At 38.4% G+C, this 27,936-nt stretch overlaps 1 protein-coding gene across 5 annotated transcripts in view; it reads right to left on the bottom strand.

Annotated features, from left to right (window-relative positions):
* The window catches only part of Hmgcll1 (3-hydroxymethyl-3-methylglutaryl-Coenzyme A lyase-like 1), a 121,653-nt gene that overhangs the window by 11,917 nt on the left and 81,800 nt on the right, over nucleotides 1-27,936 (bottom strand). The window contains exon 8 of one of the 5 annotated variants that reach the window (XM_006510949.4): nucleotides 9,529-9,546. The exons of the other annotated variants lie outside the window; for them this stretch is intronic. Coding sequence (XP_006511012.1) covers nucleotides 9,544-9,546 — 3 coding nt within the window. The 3' untranslated portion in view covers nucleotides 9,529-9,543. Of the gene's footprint in view, nucleotides 1-9,528; nucleotides 9,547-27,936 lie in introns of those variants that run through there. 5 annotated transcript variants of the gene reach the window in all.

Raw genomic sequence — 27,936 nt, 5'->3', positions numbered from 1 at the left:
TTCTCTTCTGTTGCTTGTGCCAGGTATTTCCATTCAGCAACAAGACAAGTGATACCGTAAAGCTGTGCTGGTACTAAATTATACTCTCTTACAATAGCCAAAAGGGAGAAACAAAGAAAAAATCCATCTCTGAAGAGTGGATTAAAAAAGTAGTACCTATATACAATGGAATGCTATTTATCAGAAATAAAATGGCATTGTGTCATTTGCAAAAACACAGATGGAACTGTAGATCTTTACAACAAATGAAGAAGAAGGAAAAAAAAAACACAGGAAGAAAAACACCTCCAGATCATATGTATATGCAGCATACACAAAAGTGAATTTCATAGGACAGGACAGTAGAGTGGGGAGAGTGGGGGGTGGGGCGGCTTTGATCAATGGCAGTAGGCTTCAATTAAACAGGAATGAGAACTATTTCAAAGTATGTGATTACAGATAATGATGGTAAATGGCATACATTAAAAAGACAGAGAGGGATTTTTAAGTTTAAAATGATGAGTGTTTGAGAAGACAGATATACCTATTGCAATGTAAAGGCTGCACAGTGCTAGCCCATGGGTGGAGGCACCTGTCTGTAAGTACAGTAAGTACTGGGGCAGGGGGCAGTACAGCTGGTGAGCTGTGGAGCTCAGGGCTTTCTAAACTACGTAGAATGACTTACAGCAAAAAGTAAAAGAAAACAAATAAAACTCACAACATATAGAGACATTTTGAAACACTACATAATACCTCATATATATTCATATAGATAGATAGATAGATAGATAGATAGATAGATAGATAGATAGATAGATATCTCAAAAACATATATATATGTTTAAGACTATAAACAACAAATACTACATTCTTTGACTGCTCCAAATTTACTGCAGAAATGTCTAATTGTATGTATACCAAACACATAGACAAATATAGAACAAACTAAGAAAAACAGCATTATTTGCTCTACTGATGATTTATCACATATAGGGGGAATATGTTTAGAATTTATGACTGAACTTGGTGTATCATTATGTGTAGTTGATGCACAGACCACTTATCTTTACTTCAGGAAGATGAGCAGCATTAGGATACTGTCCTGTCTCTCACTAAACACAAAGCTTCGCTTAGGACAGGTTCTTGATGGCTGTATATGTACAAGGCTGTGTGTGTGTGTGTGTGTGTGTGTGTGTGTGTGTGTGTGTGTGTGTGTGTGTGTGTGTTTGTGTGTGTGTGTGTGTGTGTGTATTTGTTTGTGTGTAGTACATGCCAAACTATTGTGATACCATAATAAAAACAAAGTACTTATTTTTACATCTCAGAAGCAATGTCCATCTTGAGATGAACAGCCACGTGGTGGCAGTGTAACATCAGAATCCCCCAAGTTCGACACCATTGCATACACTAGCAAGGTTTTGCTGAAAGGACCCAGATAGAGCTGTCTCTTGTGAGGCTATGCTGGGGCCTGGCAAACACAGAAGTGGATGCTCACAGTCAGCTATTGGATGGATCACAGGGCCCCCAAAGGAGGAGCTAGAGAAAGTAACCAAGGAGCTAAAGGGATCTGCAACCCTATATGTGGAACAACAATATGAACTAACCAGTACCCCCGGAGCTCGTGTCTTTAGCTGCATATGTATCAGAAGATGGCCTAGTTGGCCATCAGTGGAAAGAGAGGCCCATTGGTCGTGCAAACTTTATATGCCCCAGTACAGGGGAACGTCAGGGCCAAAAAGTGGGAGTGGGAGGGGGGAGTGGGTGGGGGAGCATGTGGGGTACTTTTGGGATAGCATTGGAAATGTAAATGAAATAAATACCTAATAAAAAAATTTTAAAAAAAAGGAATCCCCCAAGTTCATGTCTTGTGTTTACAAGCCACTGGGTCCCAGTCAGAGTGGATAGCTAATATGTAATACAATCCATCAAATAAACAACCTTCTTAGGTTCAAAATAAATGTAAGACTAATGAGGCTGCAGAATGTATAAGGCCAAGGCTAACATATTCTTTACTTCTTCCTCTGACTTGAAATATTTATTAACCAAAACTATGACATAACCAAAACTAGACATAAACTCCCATGGAACTTTAAGTTAGAAATAAAATATATTAAATCCTGTGTCCTGTGTGGTAAGGGTAACCTACCGGAATCCAAAGAGAAGCAATTTTCCCAGGGCCCGAAACACGAATAAAGCAAAGCAAACTAAACAAAAATCTTCAGCTGGAGCACTGTGACTATCCCCCTTCCAATCTTTCCCTTACTAATCAACAAACCCTGTGGCCTCACTTGAGCTCTGCAGATCTGTGTAAAATGGACATTCATAGCCCTTTCTGGAAAGTAATAAATGGGACAAGATATATCATAAGCACATTGCTTCTTTACTAGAACAGTAGGTAAATTCTGAGGCATGCTAAGTTTTACAAAATACCAGATGCTCAAACCATGCAGACATACTAATTAACTATACAGACATACTAATTAAAGAAAAGTTTATCCATAAGTGGTGCTTAGAAATAATCCCCCCAAAATATATGTGTGTTTACATAATGGAAGTATAACAAACAAATCTAAAAGCGTCCCATTCTGTTTCCAACACATCCCATATAGTCTAAGCTTTTAGGTATTGAAGTTATTAAAGACTCAAACATTTTGGCAATGTAAATTTTTTGAAAAAAAAATCTATTCTTTTGTTCTCTAAAAAATAGCATCCTTTTAAAATCTACACAATGTTAGATTTAAAATACTATTTCTAATATTGAAAATTATTCCCCTTTAAGCTCTCACCTTTTTTACTCTCTTCTCTAGCCCTCCTTCTCTCTCTCCCTCTGATCTCAGAAAATATTGACATAGAAGGGGGAACCCCTCTCCATGTGGCCATGGTCAGCCTCTCTCTTTCTACCTTCTCTATTTCCCCCTGCCTTTGGAAATTATTCGCTTTGGATTAATATTACCCAGGGCTAAGTGTTCATACAGGATAAAATCACATAACTGTACTCACTGGACAAGGAGAGATGGCTTAGTGGTGAAGTTCCTCTTCCTGAGTACATGCGTTTGCATCCCAGCACCCATGTTGGCTGGCTCACAGCTGCCTGTAACTCCAGCCCAAGCAGCTCTGATACCCTTTTCTGGTCTCAGGAGGCTAAGATGCAACACACACACACACACACACACACACACACACACACGCACACGTGCACTTAAAATATATTAATAAAAAAGACCATTGCCATTTTCTGGTAATTTGGCTCTTCATTTTGTTCATCATAGCCAGTGTTCTCTCTCATGCATAACTGCAGTCACCAGTATAATCATTTCTCTTTACTAATCCAGATATCACTAATGGATCACAGCATCCTTTTCAATAAGCCCAGATCTTACCAAGTAATGCTTTTCAACAATTTAAATCATTACACCATGTTGAACTAGGGTACCCCAGACAGAGAACTCACATTTGCCATGCAACTATATAGTGAAGATGATGTCATACCATGACAACCATAGAAGGTAAACAACTGGGACACATAAATAATTCTCAATGTTTTGACCAACTGATATACTTCTCAATACTAGGGTATCAGCCATTCTGTGTACATGCATGCATGTATGTATCTACATTTAGGAATGAATATGGTCATCACTAAAACTTTCATATAACAGACATTGAATTTTGAAATAGAATTTCTTAATCTTTCCACTTGTGTTCTACAAATAGGTTATATCATACTTTCACTACTCATATTAAAATATAATAGTCATATTGGAATTAAATTAAAGATATTAATATATAAAAATTAAATTTCATATTAATATATGAAATATATATACAAGGAAGCTGACCATTTCTGTAAGGCTGAGAAAATATCAAAGATATTAAGAAATACTTATTAAAGCTTACTTTTCACAGGGATTGTACACTTTACAATGGAAAAAGTGCCAGAGTGCCATGTGAAGTGGCTAATAACGCATGCCCATTTGATGGATGAGCAAAGTGAGGGTCTGGAGGGCAACCGGTATGTGCCACTTCACATGGTTAGAATGAGACAGAGAAAGGAAGGGCTAGTTGTACACTGGGGCTAATAGAACTGGTTCACAGTCATCATAAACTAAGGGACAGGCCCTGCCAAACCCCTTCACACCCATCCTTCTCTGACCTGAAACATCTCTCTGGGATGTGGTGTGAGCTGAGAATAGAGTGCTGACAGGTGAGAAAGGCCCCTTTCCTTGGGAGACTCCCTTCTTAGCAACATCATCGAGACATTCCAGGAAAAACCCACGTGCCCCATTTCTTGTATTTTTAGGAGGATAGCCCAAGAAAATCTCTTAAAACGTTGACATAGTTGTGCTCAAGGTTGGACATTCTTTGTACTAATTCTTGTAAGAGTAGATATCAGTTCCTGTTTTAAGTGCACAACAAGGAGAAAACAGTTAATAATTTATTACTAGAGACTAGTATGACACAATTAATACTTTCAAAGAATATTTAGTGGTTTTGATTTTTAAGTAAATAAAAGGTAAAATAATAAGATACTCTGGTATGTATTGCATTTCCAGACTATAATAATAGCAACTAGTAATAAATATATATTATAATATTAATATACATTACACATATATTACATATATTGTTTATATATCAACATATTTAATACTATACATTTTAATATGTTATAAATATAATAATAATAACTAGTATATAGCTGTATTTTCTCTATAATAATTACATATTATAGGTACTTAGGGCAATGTTTGCTTTTTTCATAATTTCCTTCTTCTGACAGTACAATAACCACAGAGTTATTTTGATCTACCTCAGCCTTTTACTTACTGAATTCAGTTCTGCTTATTATCTCTTTTAGTGTTGCCTATTTTCTTTTTAAATTTGTGTATATCAAGTGGACACTACAGTGAGCCTGACTGCAGCACTTCACACATGTACATAACATACTTTAGTCACGTCCAGCTCCCTTCATATGCCTGTTCCCCCACTGAAGAAGCAGCGCCTGCTTTTCTTCTTGACTGACTCTCTTCATTCCTCATCCACCATCCATGGTTTTCTAGTATGTTAATAGGAAATGACTAGACCAATGTCCTGTAAACACAAGGATTTTCATATATGCATGGTTTCAGTTAATAAAGATAAGGTATATATATACCTGAGGTTTCATATTACTAATTCCTAAGCGATAACTAAAGTTCTGGCTGCTAGTGCACACTTCAGAAGCAAGAGACAGACCTGACATAAAAACATCTCACTTGGTCTCTTGCCCTCTTAGTCTCTTGCCTTATTGCTCCTGCTCTGTCCCCTTACCTCTTCCCCACCCTCTCCATGCCCTCATAGCTAGCTTCTACTCTTCTACTCTCTCTCTCTGCCTTTCTCTGTCTCTACTACCCTCTTGACTCCCCTCCCCATGCCATGAATAAATTCTATTCTATATAATAATAATAATAATAATAATAATAATAATAATAAACCTCTCATATGTCAACATGGAGATGTTAGAAAATTCTACTTCCTGACTTGCTCATTTAAGAGTCAAAAATAGTCTTAAGTTCTAGCTTGAGGATTTCTGTGCTCTGTGATAGAAAGTCAGCATCTTCCTTTGTGAACACCAAAAATGTGCATCATTTCATATCCCCAAAGGAAAGTTAATGCATAAAAAAGTTTAGACACCCAATCATTGTAGCTTTCGCCAAAACCGTTTCCTCTCCCTTCAGAGCCCAGCTACACAGCAGCCCTACTGTGCTTGAGACTGTGAGACTGTGTAAGCAATGGTGTACATGCAACTCAATGTGTGTCGTTTCTCAAACAGGTGTTTTCAGAAACTGTGGCGCTTTTTCTTTTCAAATAATCAAATGGGATGACACGGGTGCCTTCAGAAATGGAGAGCCATGAGCAAGAAGACACGGGGGTTCCTAAAGGATCATGTGTGCACAGAAATAAGCAAACGGCATAAAAGTAGGTAAAGCAAAATACTGTTTGAGCCATTATCTGGCTTGATCTGTAGTATGATATAAGGATATCCAATTAGAACACAGTTACTGAGGTCCTAGCTACAGTCTGCCTTTGGCTCATTCCTTTCTATGTTCTACATTCTTTGTCTCTTCCTTTTTTATGGTCGCTCTTTTGTTAATTGACTATTTTTATGATTATGTATTGTCTAGAATGGTAACTTAACATTTTGACTTCTAAGTTATTTTGTGGTTGCCTCTTGCTATAATGCCCTTATTTATTATTATTATTATTATTATTATTATTATTATTATTATTAGATATTTTCTTTATTTACATTTCAAATATTATCCCCTTTCCTAGTTTCCCCTCTGAAAATCCTCTATCACCTTCCCTCTCCCCTCTCCCCAACCCACCCACTCCTGCTTCCTGGCCCTGGCATTCCCCTATACTGGGGCATAGAACCTTCACAGGACCAAGGGCCTCTCCTCCCACTGATGAACAACTAGGCCATCCTCTGCTACATATGCAGCTAGAGCCACAAGTCCCACCATGTGTTTTCTTTGGTTGGTGGTTTAGTCCCAGGGAGCTCTGGGCGTACTGGTTAGTTCATATTGTTGTTTCTCCTATGGGGCTGCAAATCCCTTCAGCTCCTTGGGTACTTTCTCTAGCTCCTTCATTGGGGACCCTGTGCTCCATCCAATGAATGGCTATGAGCATCTACTTCTGTATTTGGCAGGCACTGGCAGAGCCTCTCAGAAGACAGCTATATCAGGCTATAATGCCCTTCTTTAATTATAGTTACCGTCTTATAACTGTGACCTTGGCAAGCCCTCATGACTGTTTGCCTGTAACTTCTGTGTATGTTCACTTCCCTACTTTTCACTTTTGCATAGATCATCCCAAAATGTTAATTCTATTTGTGCATGTGCCCACAAGTGTGTCATGTTTGCGCACACATGGTGTGTGTGTGTGTGTGTGTGTGTGTGTGTGTGTGTGTGTGTATGTGTGTGTGTGTTAAATGATTATGAGTACTGTTGGCTGTTACAGGCAGAGGTCTGAAGAGAGTGTCAGATCCCCTGGTGCTAGAGCTACAGGATTACCAGAAGCCTGATGTGAGTGCTGGGAACCAAATTCTGAGTGAACTCTCTTAACTACTGAGCTATCTCTCCAGGCCACTATTAGATCAATTAAAACTCTTAATTTATTTTACTATTCCATTTCTGGGCTCTCGGAAGGAATGTGTATAAGATAAGAATGGCAGAGGTTTGGGTCTTTGTCTTAGTGAAAAGACAAAGTGTGTGTGTGTGTGTGTGTGTGTGTGTGTGTGTGTGTGTGTGTGTGTGTGTTGTGTGTGTGTGTGTTGTGTGTGTGTGTAGGACCAAAAAGAAAGATGAGTTAGGAAAGGAGAACACTACAGACAAGAATAGGAAGTTTTTCCTAACCATTTACAGTACAGTGATAAGCATTACAGATAATTAAGAAAGATAACAGTGAGGGGGTTATCTACTGGTTGTCTGTCACTGACAGGCTCTGAAATAAATAAATAATGTCACCATTATGGCAGAAGGTGGCAGAGCTGTCAGTAGACTTAAAACCAGAGAAAAGGTGAACCTGGCATAAAGACCCACCCTCGAATCAAGAAGCCATTCACAGTAATAACTGCTGGGAGATGGCTCTCTTCAAGACAGTGGGGCTGACTTATCAAAGGCAAGCTACATGCTCAGGCGTAGTTGTCCAACACAAATGGACTTCACATTTTTAGTGATTCTTTCATTTTGTTTGTTTTGAGAGAGAGAGAAAGAGAGAGAGAGAGAGAGAGAGAGAGAGAGAGAGAGAGAGAAAGAGAGAGAACCTGAAGCTGAAACTGGTTAGATAGGGACTAGGGACAAAGGATGGGTAGGACATGGGATATGGAATTGGGAAGAATATGATTTAAAATATTATATGAAATTCTTACAGATTAAATAAAAAACATTTTAAAAATGAAATAAAAGTCTGCGTGGCATGGCTACTGGGCAGAGTACATGTTATGCAGAATGGTGACAAGAGTCATGGAAGGAGCTGGCAGTGACATCTCTGAATGGCAGGAAGGAAGATCATGGAAAGCATTTAAGCTAGATGCCACAGATCATGTCCAGTTTAAAGAATAGTGTCATACATAAAAATCATAACAGGGTTCATATGACTAGTGACCATGGAACGGGCACGAAGATGAGCAGGTAAATCAATAAAGAACATTATTCTTTGGCGTACTGTGGGGCAGACAGATAAAAGTACAGAGTACAAAGCAACAAAGGTGCTAGATCTCTTGGGAAAAAAAGTGACCAAATTTGTCAAAAACATAGCACTTGAGTTCATATTTCAGAGTCCAGAAATAATTTGTCCATCTCTTTCTGGCTCTCTGACACTAGCATTAGCCTCAGGCTTCCTTGATAATACTTTCAATTCTCCATTAAGTTTGTACAAAGCTGGGGAGAGAAAAGGGTGGAAAGAAAAGTAGACAGCTAAGTAATTGTGTAAATAGCCCCTACAGGGGCAGAGACCGTGGCTTGCTTTTATAATGATGTAAAAATTATCACATTTTTACAATCAGCTGATAGCTCCTTCCTACCCTCCCTTCTGCCCTCCCCTCCCCACCCCCCAGTGCAATTGCTCAGTTGATTAACTGACTTTAAGTGAACTGAGCTGCTGCTCTACGGGGCTGCAGGGATCACAATGGTTTCAGCTAAGGGCTGATTCAGAACAGGCCTTGTTTCTGGCCTGTTTCTGGTAAGAGGTAAATAACTTCCAATTCTGAAACAGACGCTGATGTGAGGCCCCCTAACACTGAAGCTACGACCGATTGCCAATAAACACAGGCAAAAGACGGAGCAACAAAGATGGGAATTGATTAAAGGAGAAAAGAGCTGGAAATCCTGTGTTTTGGATAGAGGGTAAATAGTGCTACCCATATTGACAAACAAGAGTGGGCTTATGAGACTGTGCAGAGCAGCTGTCTGGAAGAAGTCAAGGCAGCAGGCGACAGATTAGCTTGAGCATCACTCTCTTATACCTGCACAATATGGCATAATACCTAGGAAGTAAGTATAGGACTACAATATATACAAACTCCCAAGTGTAAGTGTGTCTGCACATGGAACAACTGGGGTTGATCCAATCCACAATGCAGCACTATATCACTATGCATTTGAGCATGGGAAAAATAAACAATTCATTATGTTTTACATATTCAATACCTGTTTTCCCACCACGGACATGAACCATATTTTGTTAAATATACATTCTAATCAAAATGGGGTTTTGGAAACTGCTCTGTAAGTGTGTGTGTGTGTGTGTGTGTGTGTGTGTGTGTGTGTGTGTAATGTGGACTGAAGTTGATGATCGGGAATGGATGAATTAAAGACATAGATGATGAGTAGAAACTGCTTCACTGGGAAGACCTTAATCAGATTATTGCTGGATGGTTCCATGGAGAATGAAGTACAGTCCTTAACTTCACAAGGCACCCTTCAAGCCTTTCCAAAGGGTATAAGTTTTACCCTCTAAGAAAAAAGACATTTGATGGTTTACCTGTCCTTGCATCTCCAATAGCGTTGTTTTAGTCCAGTCTCACTAGCAAGAGAAACAGTGACAGCAGTTAAGGAGTGAGGCATGTGTAAGTAGAAATAATAGCTGAACAGTGCAAGGTATTGTCAGTCCATTGATGGTGAGTATTTAAAATGTAACAACTATCAAAAACCAATTTGTTAGGAATAAAATGGAAATAAGCTTGTGAGTTAGAATAGTATGTGCACAAATGAACTGGGATTGTCACTAACAAACCCCCTGGGGTTTGTAGCTCAAGAGCTAAGTCAAGCAGGATGCACTGACTGAGGTGGGGTACAGAAGCCACTCCAGTGACTGAGGTAGGGTACATTCTCAAATGCTAGTCCTCAAAATAATGATGCCTCCATTGCTGAAATACAAAAAGGCAATCTAAACCCATAGAAGGAATTGCTTCCATAATGAATGAGGTCATCGACTTTGAGAAAATTTGCTGCAAATACTGAGATTAATTTGTTCAATATATTAGTTACTTCTTGAGTGTTGTGATAAACACCATGACCAACATGAGAGGGAATAGTTTGTTTGTTTGACTAGTCTGTATCACAGTCCACTGAGTATGCCAAGGTATGAACTCAAGGCAGGAACCTGGTCGATCTCTTCCTCTAGCCATGTCTTTTCTCTACATTTGATTGATTCTTCCATGTTTCCCATACAAAAGTCACAGAGTTTTACATAACAAAAATGCTCTATCTCTTGTGCTCTCAACAGAAAACTCCTTGGAAATCACTCTTTTGTAGACCCATCTTGAACCCTACATGCCAGTTACTGGAGCCAATGCACCAATCTAGAAGGCCTGAGTGTGCTGAGCCATGTCTGCCTTTTTAGCTAAGAATTACAAGTGGAATGGGGAAAGATAGCACAATATGCAGGCTCTCACAAAGGGACATGGTAAAAGTAGAGAGTAGAGAGGAAGAACTTTCTATAAGGGAGATATAAGTCTTGAGCAATCTGAACAACACATATTTGGTATATATTTGAATATATATAAATATATACATATATATATATATATATATATATATATATATATATATATTCGATATAAAGTTCAACACCAGGAATAAATTAGAGTTAATGTCTCAAGTATCTCAATAACTCTTACTTTTAAAGATTAAAACAGCACTTAGTAATTGATAATGGTGAACATTGTTTCTTCCACTTAACAGATATTTGGAGCTCTTACCACATGTGTATTGGCAGCAATTACAGAACACACAATCTGTTCTGCCATATAGCTAATATTATAGTGAGGGAGAAAACACTTCAAACAGCTGTCTTAGCTAGGGTTTCTATTGCTGTCTAAAACACCATGACCAAAAGTAACTTGAGGAAGAAATGGTTTATTTCTTACAATTCTCACAGGTCACACTCCCTCACTGAGGGGACTCCAGGTAAGCACTGGAGGCAGAAACTGAAACAGAAGCCATGCAGAAATGCTACTTACTGGCTTGCATCAAATGGCTTCCTCAGCCTGCTCTTTTATACCATCCAGGTATAAAGGATGGCATTGCCTACAATGGGCTCAGCACACCCCCACCCCCACATTAATCATTAATCAAGGAAATACCACACAGACTTGCCTACAGGCCAGTCTTATGAAGGCCTTTTCTCAGGTAAACATCCCTCTTCTCAGATATGTCTACGTTTTTGTCAAGTTGACAAAAAGACACAACAGCTAAGCATCAAGATGATACAATGATACTGGGAAATGTTTGATAAAGATGAGTTGCTAACAGAGAGTTTGTCAAGGGTCATTTTTAAGAAGTATTTGGGCTGAGCTCTGGATAAAACAAGAAAGTAAGCTACTGACTGCTATAAGTAACAGTACAATCCCAAGTACAATGAACAAAGTCAGAACATGTGTCTTGAAGGGGAAAATGTTTGGCGTTCATAGAGTAAGAAAACAGCTGTGCCAGGAATTAAGGGGCAGCAGGGATCGCCTACTGTAAAACAGCCCCAGACACAACAGAGATGAATCTCATGGAAATGATTTCGTAGTGAAGTTAGTATCTTTTGTGCATCAGCGCAGAGCCCCAGCTCACAAGTCTTTCATTGTTAAGAATATGGCAATGTCATTGTCAATCAAGCTTCTTTTCACATCACAAAGAAGTTTTCTCTTCAATAGGTCACACTATTCTGAATAAGTAAGACAGTTACCAGGGGACTTACAATGGAGTAAAAACTTACAGGAAGACACTGACCAATAGGGTCATATTTATGTTTATTTTGCACATACAATGTATTTTAGATTTTTTTATTCTTTGTAACAATTTTTTTCCTTTTTTATTAGGTATTTAGCTCATTTACATTTCCAATGCTATACCAAAAGTCCCCCATACCCACCCCCCCACACTCCCCTACTCACCCACTCCCCCTTTTTGGCCCTGGCGTTCCCCTGTACTGGGGCATATAAAGTTTGCAAGTCCAATGGGCCTCTCTTTCAAGTGATGGCCTATTAGGCCATCTTGTGATACATATGCAGCTAGAGACAAGAGCTCCGGGGTACTGGTTAGTTCATATTGTTTTTCCACCTATAGGGTTGCAGATCCCTTTAGCTCCTTGGGTACTTTCTCTAGCTCCTCCATTGGGAGCCCTGTGATCCATCCAGTAGCTGACTGTGAACATCCACTTCTGTGTTTGCTAGGCCCCGGCATAGTCTCACAAGAGACAGCTATATCTGGTTCCAGAAACGAAGACTGAACTTACATGATTTTCACCTTGCTTTCTGCCCCTCTGATGTTTTCCTCCCCACCTTCCCTTCTACCTTTATGATTGTTAAGGTTATGTATATGCATATAGAACTTCTGTGAATGTATAACCTACTGACTACATTTAGTATTGTATATTCGTACATGGGTGTAAGGCTAACCACCTAGAATTAGAAAACCATCAGGGTTCATTACCCTGGAAACAAACCTAATTTTTCCTCTCTCTGCAGCTAGTAATTTACTGTAGCTCTACATATAGTGCTGAGGAATTGTGAAATTCTCCCCTCTCCATTGGAAAATGTACTGGTATGGTCATTATAGGAGTCTTGTTTAGTGTCAGGCAATTGAGTTTTCATGGATGCAGCATTTCTGTCATGTCTAGAAGACACTATGTTGCCCCAGAAATACTGGCCCTGTGGCTTTTATAATCTCTCTGCTCCCACTTATTTTATGTTATCTGAGCCTTAGGTGTATAGATTGTGTTATGGATCTTCTAATTGGGCCGGGATACTACATTTACTTATCCTCTGAATTTTGACAGGTTGTAGACCTGTACTATAATCTGTGTCAGCTGCAAAAAGAAGTTTCTTTGACAAAGGATGAAAACCACATTTATCCATGGATATAAAGACAAGTGTTGAATATAAATAGATATGGATATGGAGATAGAGATAGAGATGGAGATGGAGATGGAGATGGAGATGGAGATGGAGATGGAGATGGAGATGGAGATAGAGATGATAGAGATGATAGAGATATAGAGATAGAGATAGAGATAGAGATAGAGATAGAGATAGAGATAGAGATAGAGATAGAGATAGAGATAGAGATAGAGATAGAGATGTATTGGAAAGACAGTAGTAGTTGTTTCTACTCTAGACTCTATGACACCTCCAGTCATGGGTAGTATACCCATTTACATGGTTTACAGTACCAATCATGATTTCCCTCTTATTGAACAGGCCTTTATTCCAGTTAGACTGCTGTTGGTAACCCTCAAGACATAAGTATCACCACAGCATCACTGAGTTATCTTGTCAGTGCTGGTCACTGTTGCATTTCACAGCTTTGTAGCTGAGTAGGGCAATGGATTACTTTTCTCCTGGCAGCTTGCATAACACCCTTAGATATGAAACTAGTCCTCGGGAAAGAGGCTTCCAGGTTAGTACCAGGTTGACTCCTCCAAGTCCTGTATGGTATCTTCACTAATCGGCTCTGCTCTTCAAGTTCTGGTTGTCAACCAAAGGTAATGGCAATAGCCTATATTGTTTGGAGGCCTCTTGAACCAACTTAACCAAAACTTACAGAGATGATGTCCTTTTTGTCACTGGAGCATTTGTTACAAAACTATAGCTCTTGTGGTAAGTATTATCACCCTGTGTGACACAACTCCACTAGAAGTATAAATATAGACACATATATAAATAATATGGAACTTTAAGCAAGCTTACAAAATGTTTCTCTACAGCTTTTCAAAGACCCTTAGCATTTTCTCTCCTATCTCATTCTTCCTTTGTATTGTCACCCACTTCTCTAGTTAAGCCACACCATTTCTGCCCTTTATAATACCTGCATCCTATGAACTCTTTTTTTCTAAAACACATCCTTGCCTTCGCTCATGGTCCCTTTCTACTTTGACTCCCATGGTAACTTCAGGTTATATTCTCAGGTAAAGGGGTCTGAAGCTTGAATATACAAATAGAGGTGAGCATACATGTGCTTGCTTTCTAGGTCTGGGATGCCTCAAGCAGGATACCATTTTCTAGCTCTTCTTATTTATCTGCAAATTTCATTGTTTCATATTTTTGCAACTAAATAGGATTCTATTATATATGTACACATCTGTAATTGTATCTGTCTACCTCACATTTTCAATATCCATTCAACTGGAGGACACCTAGGTTCATTTCCATTTCCATGTTGCTGTGAAGAGAGTGGCAGAGAACATGACTGAGCAAGTACGTGTGGTGGAATAGAGCATAGAGTCTTCTGGGCAGATGGCAAGAAATGGTACTTCTGGGTCCTGTGCTGCATCTACCTTTACCTTTTTGAGACTGCCCAGGAGTTTTCAGAGTGGTTGCAATGGTTTGTTACTCCACCAACAGCAGATGAAGGATTCCCTTTCCCCACATCATCACCAGCTCTTGTGGCCAGTATTTGTGTGACCTTAGCCATTGGGACTGGGGTAAGATGAAATCTCAGAGCCATGTGATTGCTACACCTTTTTAGATATTTCTTAGTCGTTTTTATTTCTTCTTTTGAGAAGTCACTGCTCATATCTGCCACCCATTATGTAAAAACAATATTGTTGATAGTGCCACATTTATTTAGATTTATTTATTCATTTGATTTGTGACACTTGCAGCTTTTAATAAAAATTGTCCTTTCCTCTTGAGGATCAATCAATGATTCCCATCGATTTTGTTTTTTGTTTTGTTTTGTTTTGTTTTGTTTTGTTTTGTTTTGTTTTGTTTTGCTGAGACAGGTTCTTTCTATGTAGCTCAGGCTGACCTCAAACTCCGCTTGCCTCTGTCTGCCTAGTACTAGTGTTAGGATTTGTACCTTTGTATATGCCAGCTGATTCCCAGTTGATTTTAACTTTCTTTATTTGTTAGAAAACAAACCTATCAGCTTAGCTATTCATTATATAGATATCATATGATTGTTTATTAGCAAGTGAAAATCTGGCCTGAAACTTAAATCACTGAGTTTGTTTTTGCTTTAGCTTGCTTTGTTTTAAGCAGTAAGGACACTGGGTGTCTTTTCCAGATCCCTTATCACAGGAACAGCTTTGCATTGCAAGTTACTGAATTGTCAAGGTTAGGACAGTGCTCAACACTTTACACTGTGGCGGTTTTGGAAAGTAGTCCTTATACAGTCATCAATAGTTTTCAGAATATAAAACCAAGTGAACTTAAGTAAACACCCAACAAAAAAAGCCCACACATTTCCTCGGACAAGTATTTCCCATGGCTATTGTTCAGGAATTCTTTTACACAAAAGTCCTGTTTGGGTTCCGTATTTTGTTCCACTTTATAAATTTTGGCAGAAAAGTTGCTCTGTGGAATCACAAAATCCCTGGGTACCCAAACAAGCCCAAGCAAATGGAACAAAGCTGGAAAGTTTACTGTTCCAGATTCTTTTTATTGGGTTGTTTTCTTGGTGCTTTGGGGTTTGTTGGGGTTTGTTTGTTTGTTTGTTTGTTTGTTTAGTTCTTTTATACTCTAGACACTAATCCTATGACTGATGCATAACTAACAAAGATTTTTCACCCACTCTATAGACTTCCTCTTCAATCAATAGGTTGCTTCCTTTGCTGGACTGACACTTTTTAGTTTTATGACAGTTTCACTTTTATTTGTCAATTGTTGGCCTTAATTCCCAAGTAAGTGGAGCTCTCTTCAAAAAGTCCCTTTTAGAACCTATATCCTGTAGAGTTTTAGAGTCTTAGGTTTCCTACTGAGACCTCTGATTCGCTCAGAGTTTATTTTTTGTGCATGTGCAAGGTGATGGACATAGACATGGATCTAATTTCTTTCTCCTACGTGTGCATATCCAGTCTTCCAGGTTCCACTTGTTGAAGATGCTGCCTTCTCTCCACCGTGTTTTTTGACACTTTATCAAAAATTAAATGTATTCCATTACATGTGCTCGTATTCGGGTGCTCTCTTCTGATTTATTGATCTATATTTGTGCTTCTGCATCAGCAGGACCAATTTATTTTGTTACCATAGGTCTGTAATATAGCTTGAAATCTGATATGGCTCTCTCCAGCTTTGTTCTCTTGGTTCAGTTTTTGTGTAGGATAATTTAAGATATTTTTCTGTCTGTGCAAACTGTCTTGGGGTTTTGTGTAGGATTGCAATAATCTGTAAAATGTTTACAGCACAACTGCCACTTTGACAACATTAATTCCACCAATCTAGGAGCATGGAGGGTTTTTCTTCTTTAAGTGTCTTCCTCGATTTCTTCAAAGACTCAGCATTATCATTGTAGATGTCTTGCCCTCCTTGTTTAGGTTTAGCCAGGGTGTTTTCTTTTAGGATATTGGAAGTAGGAATGAGTTCTTCTATGATCCCTTTCTCAGCATATCTGTCTTTGGTATACAGAAAGACTACTGACTTCTGTAAGTTACTGTTTGGATACCATGAAACTTTGCTATAAGTGTTGATTATTTATAGTTTTCTGGTGGCACTATTGGGCTTCTTATACACGGTGTCATAGCACCCTCAAATAGGATGACTCTACTTCTTTCCCTATTTCACGCCTTTGGTTTCCCTTTCTTTTCTTTTTTGCTAGCCAGGCCTTCAAGCACTGTCTTGAAAAGCAGTAGAAGTAGCATCCAGTCCTGTCTCCTTCCTGATTTTAAGGTATTGCTTTGAGTTTTTAGTCATTTAGAATAATGTTAACTGTGGGTTTGTCAAATATAGCCTTATTTTTGCAGTATCCTTCCTCCATTTTCTATATTCTCTAAAATGTGTATCATGAAGATTTTTTTTTAATTTGTCTAAGTTTTTATCCACATCTGTGGAAATGGTTATAGGATTTTAACCTCTAAGTATACTGTATGACTTATTTAATTTATCAATTATGTGTGCTCACTCATCAGTGATTGTTGTAAGTGATCATTTTTATATGTTTTTGTTTTATGTTTGCATGTATTTTATTGAGAATTTTTGCATACTTCTAAATGTTTATAAGGCATGGGATCTTTTAAGAACCTGCAGAAAACATTCTTCATAAGAAAAAAACCCATAGATACCTCTCAAAATGATGTACATTGATCTTAACCACGACAGAACACTTGTCTAAATGAGGCATGTTGAATTCATTTCACTGTTACCATTATCCAAATGGCAGAATTATGCCATTACTTGTGATTTTGCTAATTCTTGTATCTTAACATTCTTTGGGTTGGTGTTGCTTAAACCAGCAATTTCTCTCATTTACTGTGATGCCAAGTTTTAATGTCAACAGTATTTCTTTATCATCATAACATTAACATGATTTTAGCATTTAGCTATGTATATTTAGAAAATTTCTATGAGACACATAAAATACACACTATAATGTCACCTCCTGAAAGACCACGACACTGTGCTTTATTAGGCCTTTCCTTGTGTAGTCCTACTACAGAATTTGGAACCAAAAGATCACTTGACTCTTAAACCCTATGTGAAAAAAATATATGCAACATAATTTGCAGACAAGTAGTGTCCACACCCCAAAGAGTAATGACCTGAAAGAGTAGTAAACTCAATGCTCCAAGGTATGCTAATCATAAAACAGATAGCAACATTCCTTCTTCCACCCACCCGCTTCCTGGGTTCAAAGAGTGTTCATTCAAAGAAAGTCACCCTGACCCACTATGCAAAGGTGCTATTGCTAGGGGCTCTTAGATTGTTAGGGGCTCTTAGAAACTGTCTTGAGAGATAACCTGACACTTGTGACTTTGTACTTCCTTGTGACTCTTAACTGGTATTTTTGGTATTTTCCAACAACGCCCTTCCCACCTCCTTGAGTTGTGGTTCCTTTCTTTAAATACCCCCTTACTCAGCTACTCAGGGCACCACAGTCCTCTACCCCTGCGTGGTGTATGACCGTGGGCCCGAGAGCACTCTTGAATAAAAATCCTCTTGCAATTTGCAGCAAGACCGTTTCTCGTTGGTGATTTTGGGGTGTCGCCTCTCCTGAGTCAGAACTTGGGGGAGTCCTCACGTTGTGGGTCTTTCAGACCCACTGTGTATTTTTAGTCTTCTATATTTTTTAACAGTAGAGTTTTTTTTAAGAGTTTTTTTTTTTTAATTCAAAGGAAGAAACATGTGAGATGCATTCAACAGCTTTTTGAAGTTTCTAACAATAACAAATGTACTATGCTTTAAAGTTTAAAAAAATATTTAATATCCAGCCACTTTGCTGAAGTTGTTTATCAGCTGAAGGAGTTCTCTGGCGGACTTTTTGGCGTCACTTAAGTATACTATCATATCATCTGCAAGTAGTGATATTTTGACTTCTTTCTTTCCAATTTGAATCCCTTTGACCTCCTTTTGTTGTCTAATAGCTCTGGCTAGAACTTCGAGTACTATATTGAAAGGGAGAGAGTGGGCAGTCTTACCTAGTATCTGATTTTACTGGGATTGCTTCAAGTTTCTCTCCATTTACTTTGATGTTGGCTACTGGTTTGCTATATACTGCTTTTACTATGTTTATCGAATTCCTGTTCTTTCTAAGACTTTGAACATGAAGTGGTGTTGAATTTTGTCAAATGCTTTTTCAGCATCTAATGAAATGATCATATGTTTTTTTCCCCTTTGAGCTTGTTTATATAGTAGATTACATTGGTGGATTTCTGTATATTGAATCATCGTTTTGATGTATTCTTGGATTCAGTTTGCGAGAATTTTATTGAGATTTTTGCATCAATATTCATAAAGTGGTCTGAAGTTTCGTTCTTTGTTGGGTCTTTGAGTGGTTTCAGTATCAGTGTAGTAACTGTGGCTTCATAGGGACCCCAGTCGAGGAGTTAGGGGAAGAACTGAAGAAGCTGAGGGGCTTACAAACTCATAGGAAGAACAACAATATCAACTAACCCGACCCCCCAGAGCTCCCTAGGACTAAACCACCAACCAAAGAGTACACATGGAGGGACTCGTAGCTCCAGTTGCATATGTAGCAAAGGATGTCCTTGTCGGGCATCAAATGGAGGGGAGGCCCTTGGTCCTGTGAAGGCTTGACACTCCAGTGTAGGTGAATGCTAGGATGATGGGGCAGGAGTGGGTTGGGGGGCACCCTTGTGGAGGCAGGATGAAATGGGGAGTTTTCAGAGAGGAAACCGGGAAGAGGGATAACATTTGAAATGCAAACAAACAAAATAACCAATAATGTTTTAAAAATAAATAAATAATAAAAAATAATAAAACATAAAAGGTAAATCACATTGCAATTGTCCAAATAAAACAACACATTGGACATCAAATACTTAACAAATCAACCACCGGGACTGGATGGAATGGAGTGGCAGAATGCTGGGGTGTGGGCAGAGGGAAAGCAGTATAAGCAAGTACTGTATGGGTAGGGTGTTGCTTGCCACACCTACCCCAGTGAAGTTTGTGTGACAGGCTTAAAAGCCTGGACGCAGTCCCGAGGCAAAAAGTTCACGGAAACTTAGTCTCCTGGAAACGTGGCATCCTGTATAACAAATGCTCCAAAAATGTCCTTGCTTTAGTCAGTGAACAGATCTGTGTGCTTTCCCTCAATATTGCTTTATTTTAAGAGCCTGTAAGGATTGATTTTGACATATAGCTAAGTTAGATTAGCCTCCACCAGTGTTCCAATGTCCTAGGCAGTCCTTGATTCCTGGGCTTGGAATTCAGTAAGAATGTTACCTATTCAGTAACATTCAAAAGTACCTCTAGTAGAGACAGTGAAAGTAGTCAGGCATTACAATTTACTTGAATAGAGCTATTAATCTCAGGGCTAGTCTACAGAGTAAATACTTAGAACAATAGCCGAGTCACTCCCATACACAGGAATTTACAATGGCCTAGGAAGAAGGTGGGTTGTGGTTTTAGGAGGAACTGAAGTATTATTCATGAAAGGGTTAGTAGAATGGAATTTCCCTGGTGAGTGTTTCACTAGGCCCAGAGGAATAGCATAATCAGGTATTTACTAAAGGACCCCTGGTGGTGGGTTTAACAATAGACTAGCTTTGCATCAGACCCTTCACCTGGCTCCTGTGTTTGGCTGGTTTTAAAATAAGGCTGTTTCTATCTCAGTTGTAAACACTGCCTGGCTCCCCCTAGCTTTTTATGTATGCATTTTCTTTGTTTTGTGTAAAGAACCAATACGCATCTCAATGTACCTTGGCAAATGTATTCACCTAACTTTCTTGTTTTTATTCTATATTTTAAGTCTGGTGCTTGCTTGGAAAAATTACATTCAGAGACAACACACTCCCTTGTGTCTGTGTCTATTTGTCACCCTTTTCACTGACTCCCTGCCCACCTGTACGGGAACCCTGATTTCTCCCACAGATTGAGGGGGACCGACTGAGGCCAGTCCATGGCAGTTGCTAACTTGCAAATGCACTGAAATTGGTTGGATACTTGGTATATAGTCAAAATAAAATCATAGTAAGTTTTCCTCCCTCCATGTTACTCTTTCAAAGATACTTATAAAAAATTAGCTTGTTTTGCTCTTCTACATAAAATTAAAATCTTTCTTCAGGAAGTCAAGTTAATAATAATTTCATTAGAACCTAAACAAAAGATAGTAACTTAAACATTTCTATTACAAAATTAGAAGATCTATACAGAAAAAAATTATATTTTAAATAGAGGCATTTTAATTATTCAGATGGAAATAAACTGAAGAAATAATCATGTACAAATGATACATACACATATACAAACACATCAGATATATATAATGCTAAATACAGTTATCATAGTTATATAATATGGCAATACCATCCCCACTAAACACCAGAGGCTAATAAATAAAAATTCAAGTATCAGGAATGAATGGGTTTCTTCTTTTCAAATCATTGGACAAGAGTTCCTATAGACACACAGACATAGTAGACTATTGACAATGCTCTCAATTATCATCTAACCCTTGAAAGAAAGACCCTATCTCTGAAGAGACAACATGCTTGAGTCACAGAACGTGATGAAATCCAGTTGGTATGAACCTGGAAGCTTAATCCCTACTGGCTAGCTTTCAGAGTGCTGAAGGGTGCCCTGTAAGCTGCCAGTGGAGAAAAGCAATCATCATTATACCTGGCTGTAAACCCTAAATGCTACAACAATGACTAGCGTGGCAAGATAAGTCTACCACTATGATAATGTCATGGAAACCATGGAATCTCAGCTGCCTTGGTATATCAGGAAAACACTGTTTCCTTGAAGTCATCCACTACCTCCGGCTACTAAAATCTTTTTGCACTCTCTTCTACAAAGATCTCTGAGTTATGGAGGAGGTATGAGATCCAGAAGTCCCATTTAGAGCTGAGTACTCCACTTAGTCTGTTCAGGTTGGCCAGCTGTGGGTCTCTGTGTTAATGGTCATCTATTACAAGATGTGTGTCTGCTGAGGGTTGTGAGATCCACAGATCTGTGGGTACAGTAATGTATCATTTGAAGTCATTTTAACACTATTTCCATTAGCAAAATAATAGTAGTATGCTTTCCTCTAGGGAGACATATGTAGCTACAAGCTTTTTGCTCCATTAACAGTGCCACATATGGTTTCCATCTTGTTGAGTGGGCCTTAGACAAAATCAAAAAGTAGTTGGTTGTTTCCATCACAGTATCACTATTGCAACAATGGGCATCTCTTCTCAAGACAGACATTACTGTAGTTTGCAGGGTTCATATCTAGGTGAGGGTGGTGATTACTTGATCATTTGGCAGCCTGCAGAACAGCTTCCAGTACTAGGAGGGCAAATCAGGAGAAAAGACCCTTCCAAGAAAGTCCAACTTGATTTATCCAAGTTCTATGACTCAAGTATGTGGTGTCTTCAGTAGGAAGGTCTTAACAACATGTTCTGCAGGATATCTAAGAGCAATGACAAAAGGCTGTAATTTGGGGAAGGCTGTGGAATGCCACTGGTCAACAACTCAAAAAGAAGTAATCCTAGCATGGGGATTGTTTCTTTGTTTGCTTGTTTGTTTTTGCTAATGCATGGTGTCTAGTTGGCATATTGTTCTCCATTGTAGGTAATGTCGTTTAAACTACATTATATATGTATGTGTACACAATTAGTGTGTGTACACATTTAGGAAGCTTCTACAGTGATAGCTTTCCTTAAGGCTATTTCAAAAAGCCTATACCATTATCTCTTTCCTCATTTCCTGCTTAGCTCTGCCTTCCCATTCTCAACTCATTTAATCCCTCTTCTTCTTATTTTCTTTCCACTTTTTATATCACTGTATTCTATATGAACTTTCTTGAAACATATGAAAATCAGTGGAGGGAAATCTGGAAACATATTTATTAAACAATCAATCTATAACTCTTTGGGACTTATACCCAAAAGACTCTAGACTTCACCACAGAACTCTAGACTTGTTCTTTCATATTCATTACAAAAACCAGGAAATGGAAACAGTCTAAATTTCCATCAACTGATAGATGGACAGTGAAAATGTTGTCTATTGACACAATGATATATTATTCAATTCTTTTTTTTTCAAGGGCATCCATGTTTATAAAAGTATTATTCAATTCTTAAGAAAAGATGGATTATAAAATTCAGGGGTAAATGAATAGGACTGTAAACAATCGTATTGAGAATGCTCAGATCCAGAAAGGTAAGCATCACATTTTCTGTCATATATGGATGTCAGTTTTGAACCTCTAGATATTTGTGTTTCAACTAGAATACCCATAAAGGCTAGAAAACCAGTAAGGAGTAATGGGAGAGGAGAGCCTAACACTGGTGTTTTATGGAAAGGGTATATTACGAATCTACTTCTAAATATTTGCTTCTACATGCCTTGGAGTGTGCTGCCTTCAGGTTTGGTTAGAGAAGTTTCTCTCTACACTGTTTGACTATGAAATCAAAGACTTATATGTGACCAACGTGATAAACATAAGTTACTCATGAATGCTTAGTCCTAAACAGTGCATGTACAACACCTCCTCTGAGGCTCAGGAAACATCACAGAAGTGTGAAAATAATGCAAGATTCTGAAGATTTAAAAAGGAGTGTGATAAAACACTGACTTCTAGAAATGGCTATAAGCACTTAGAAACTCACAGGATTTGTGGTTACTTTCCTAAGACCTAGCCAAGACTGGATGTGTCAATAATCCATCATGAATAATAGGGGCCCTCAAAGCCCTATTCCTAATGAGAAGCTCTACTTGTATATAGTCACATTCCTCAATGGTGTGGCCACTGATATGTTACTCTTGCTCATGTAAACAATCCTTCACCCATGCTATGCAAGCAGTCCTTAATGCAATGTGTTACAAGAAAGAGAAATGTAAGGAGGAGGGGTAGCTTTGGGGAAGAAGAACAAGATCAGAAAGAAGATGGGAAATAATGGGACATAAATATGATCAAGTGGATTTTATATGTAAAAACTTATGAGGGAAAAATAATACTAGAATAACAATTTTGACTCCTAATGTGCTTTATTGCTTCCTTTTCTTTTTATTACATTTTGTAACTTTCTGAAATGCTAAAACCTTACCATTATTTAAGACTTCTTTGGTAACTACTGACATTTTTAAACTTCTTAAGTATAAATGTTCATTAACAGTTCTGAGATACACTTTGTGAGTTCTAAGTAGTCCTGAATTAGTTTTACTCTAAACAATATTTAATCATGGATGGGTATTAAATTTTGAATACCTTTCTGTGTCTCTAAAGAAACAGTTTCTCCTATGATCTATTCATTTGGTTTATCCCAATATTAGATATCTTCTCTCTCGTTCACTTTCATAGAAATCTGACTTTAGATTCTACTTGCAACAGTTTTAACATGTCTTCTTAAAACTATTCCACACATTCTTTTACATACATATGCCCCATCTATAGTCACAAGTTGTGTCATCTGATACAAGGTCTGTCTGGTTTCAAAGTCATGGCAGTTGGCCTCTGTCGTGTGCAACACTGCTACTGCCAATGATGGAAGAAAACTACTCTATATGATATTTTTGAGACCTTGCCTCTCCGAGGTCCCACATCCTACTCAATCGATCCATATGAGTGAGGTAGATTTTTGACCATGATTATGCCTTGCACATTTTATTATTTTGACTAATCTAGAACATTACAACCAGATGTGCATGGAGGAAATTAGTTCTATGGGAAGCTTGACAAGTTAAAAAAAAAAAAACATAAAATAGTCTCAGCTGAAAGGAGTGAGTGAGAAAGCAAGTGCCAGAGACACTGGGGCCCAGTTCTGTGAACTGAGTTGACAATCTGCCACAATGACTTTGTTTGGCCATTTAAATTTCCATTCCCTCTGGCATGGTAGTAAAGAACTGTGTTTCTATTGTAGCAGTTTACAACTGGATACACGTGACAATCCCTGATCACTGTCCAGTCAGGCACTCATGCTGAAGGCATGTGAGACTCAGCTCTGTTTCTGTCCTCTTTCTGGCTTTCATACTTAACCACTCAAAGAGATCTTATTACTACCATGTTAAAACACGCTGTCCCCCATGTTATTGTAATACGTTCTGATATGCTAAAGTCTTCAGTATCATTTGTTTTATTCTATGCTGTGGGAATATATCCTGTATAGATGTGATAGAAGAGGGTTTCTACAATATGAGTCTAACATGCAATCATCTACTTCCTCCTTAAAACCCTTTGTCGTTCTTAGACACCTGAAAAATGAAGTTCAAGATCATTATCAGTTAACGCTGACGCCGGTTAGGATTTGGCACCAGAATATAGCACCTCACTGTTCATCATTGTCTCATGTTATATGTGTTTATTCTGTAATCTGTCATTGTCCTAAATTGTATGTTTCAGCAATGCAAAATTTCTTATAGATTCTCTCCCAGTGCTCTTAATTTTCTTGCTTGGAACCCCTGCCTGTATGTCAATGCATTTTTCCTTAACATAAAGCATTTTCTTCTTTCCGAAAAGAGGTGTGACACCAAGGGGTGAGCTCTCTGATAGGTTGTGCAATGCCAAACGGTCATCTCTAAACATGTGGACATACAAGCTGCACTAAAGCGCGTTGTACTTATAAATTTACAAGCATATCATATTTAACAATAACTAACAATATGAGTCCATGAATTTGAGGAGTGGTTTGAATATAAGAGCAGTTAGTGGAGGAGAGGAGGGGACGAAAACCATAAGTACAGGACTCATGCACTAAAATCTAAAAAGATAAAACAAAACGCAACTTTATCCTTTAGATTCAGTACTGACTTCAGAAGTCAGCCTTCCACTAGAAAGATAAATGATATTCTTGAGTGATATTTTTGATTTTAGTTATGGAGGCAACAATTGAGAGCTGAAGAATGGAGCCAATGGCAAGAAAGGCTAACAATCCCAGATGCTATTAATACTTCAGCTTTCCAGATGCAGACAAACAGGGAACAGGCAACTTTGATAGTTTTCCCAAATTAGAGGAGTAAAATGTTCATCTTAAATGCTCGTATTTTAGAAGCCTCACATTTAGCTATCATGTGACATGTATTTCAGAGGCTAAAACCTAGAGACAGTAACAGGAGGGGGAAAATATCTACTTTGTCAGAAATAATAGATATGCTTTATTTTCTTTAACTTATTTATTAATAAATGTATTTCTCTATGGATTGATTTGTTTTATCTAGACATCACAAATGATTCTTGGGACTAGGGGTGTGGGGAAAGGCCATTGAATAGTATGTATGTACTGGGTAACTCCATATGGGCCTACATTCATTGTCAGTATTTCTTCTGTAATCCCCTTTTCTGAACATACACTCACGGCGGTTGTGGTTAGAATATAAAATTTTCAACACATGTATCCATTCTGAAAAGAAAGATCTAGTGACAGAAGAACCAGGAAAAGACTGAAGAAAAAAGCCAGGAACAATAGGTATGAGAAAACTTGAAAGGAAAGTGACCCCCAAAGGGGAGCAACCTGAGGTCTGACTCAGCCCTCAGGGCCCAGAGTACAGGGAGATGCTCTCCTAACCTGTTTTCTGTTGCTGTGGTAACGCAGGGACCAAAACCAACCTGGGGAGGAAAGGGTTTATTTCATCTTCTAACTTCCAGGTCCCACTCCATCATCACTGAGGGGCGTCAGGGCAGGTTCTCAAGTCAGTAATGGAAGAAGAAGACATGGAGGAGGCTGCTTACTGCCCTGTCACTCTTGTCTCCTTCTGCTACCCAGAGATGGCACCAACCACAGTGGTCTGAGTTCTCCCACATCAATAATGAATCAAGAAAATACCCTTGAAGACATGCCTTCAGGCCAATTTGATGGAGGCAATATTTCAACTGATGCTCTGTCTTCAGAGATGGCTTTAGCTTGTGTCAGGTTGACAAAAACTAACCAGCACAAACAAGGAGTTTGTACCATGATCTGTTTCACTGTAACGTACTTTTATGTATCTTGTACGGTCTACAAGGCATGAATAGCCTTCTAGAAAGACAGCTGTTTGTTTAGAGACGGAGTCATAAATACAAGTTCTCGCAGGTTAACATATTCACACCCTAATATATCTATGCAGTGTTCCTAAAGGTCATTTATCAGCTTATAAAATATATGGCTGCTTCTGTTATTTGATTTCTTGATTATCTGAAATATGTAATTCAATGAAGGAAAAAGCAGGGGGCTCTTGATTGAGCATGGGGGGCAAGCAGAGAGAGTGAGGGAAGGGGGACTGAGGAGACAGGAGATGAGAAAGAAGCAGTTATTTGCCACTGTTTGCAGATTTTCACTGGCCAAGTGGAACCAATGTAAAAGTGAACAAATTATAAAACCCACGTGTAAACAAAGAGCACAGAGCTCGGGCCCTTTCGTCAATGCAGGTGCATATTCGTATTTCGGTACCATTGGGAAATAAAATGCTATTCTGTATTCAAATGCCATTAAGTTATTTACAACTAGATCTGGAAGTTTCATATTTATCATCATGAAGTTTAAAGCCAAATGTCCCTTGTTCAGGAGCACCAAAGATTAACAGATTAGAATGTTTTCCACATGTCCATTTTTACTATCAAGAGAATTTTAAAGAAGTTTTCCAGCTTCCGCAGCTGAACCAGATGTCAGTGGATTCCACAGAGAGATGAAATTGGCAGAGTAGCCTTCTCATAACCCCAGGGTTGTTTTATCGGGGGTCAGTTTAATGTCTAGGAGCCATTTGTTGCTGAAGGCTATAAAATTTGGGGGTCTGATCTGCCACAATTAAAAAAAAAAATCTGCTGACTTGCGAAACCAGCAGTATATTTCTTACAACTTTTCTCACAAAGCGCTGTAATTGATGCTGAGGTTGGCGTAAGAACAGTAAAAGGTCTCATTTTCATTGCACATTTCCGGTCTCTCCTTTCAGAAACATCAGCACAGAATATTTCATCAGCCAGAGATTTTGTTGTGCAAATATGTCCAGGGGGCTCTATTTACCCGATTTGTCCCTACACTGTGTTCTCAAGCGACTGAAAGATCTGATGGGTACTGACTAAAATAAATTTCAGGGTAAAATAATATTTTATTAGATTTTAATTGATAGTTTGGTTCAGAAAACTGTGGCCAGAAGTCCAAATGTGGTTATTGTGACATTCCTTATCCTCCTTTTACTTTAACTCTTAAATTTATGTCACTATAATTGTGAAAACATATTTTTAAACAAATGCACTTTTAAGCATAAATAAAGGAACCTACTTCTACTCCCTGCACTGTTTGAGTAAATGAAGCATTATTAATACTTTGGATTTTCCTGCAAGCTCTGTTTGGTCATTTACTCTTCTTCTCCAGAAAATTCTAGAAACAATTTCATGTATTTCCATAAAATATCACAACTTGAAATATCTGGATTTTTGTCTTGTTTGAACCATTATAAGTTGGAGATACCACTTCCTATGTTCCTTTGAAGTTTCTCCTGACGTGACTTTCAGCTCATTTACTCTTTCCTTGATCGTGTCCAGCTGCTGCTGACAATCCTGACTAAAGCACCTTCATTTGTGTTAGTGTGAGATTGTCTGTCTTCTAACACTTCCTTTGAACTAT

Source organism: Mus musculus, chromosome 9, assembly GCF_000001635.26.
Source record: "Mus musculus strain C57BL/6J chromosome 9, GRCm38.p6 C57BL/6J".
Classification (NCBI taxonomy): domain Eukaryota; kingdom Metazoa; phylum Chordata; class Mammalia; order Rodentia; family Muridae; genus Mus; species Mus musculus.
This window is presented reverse-complemented; position numbering and strand designations above follow the sequence as displayed.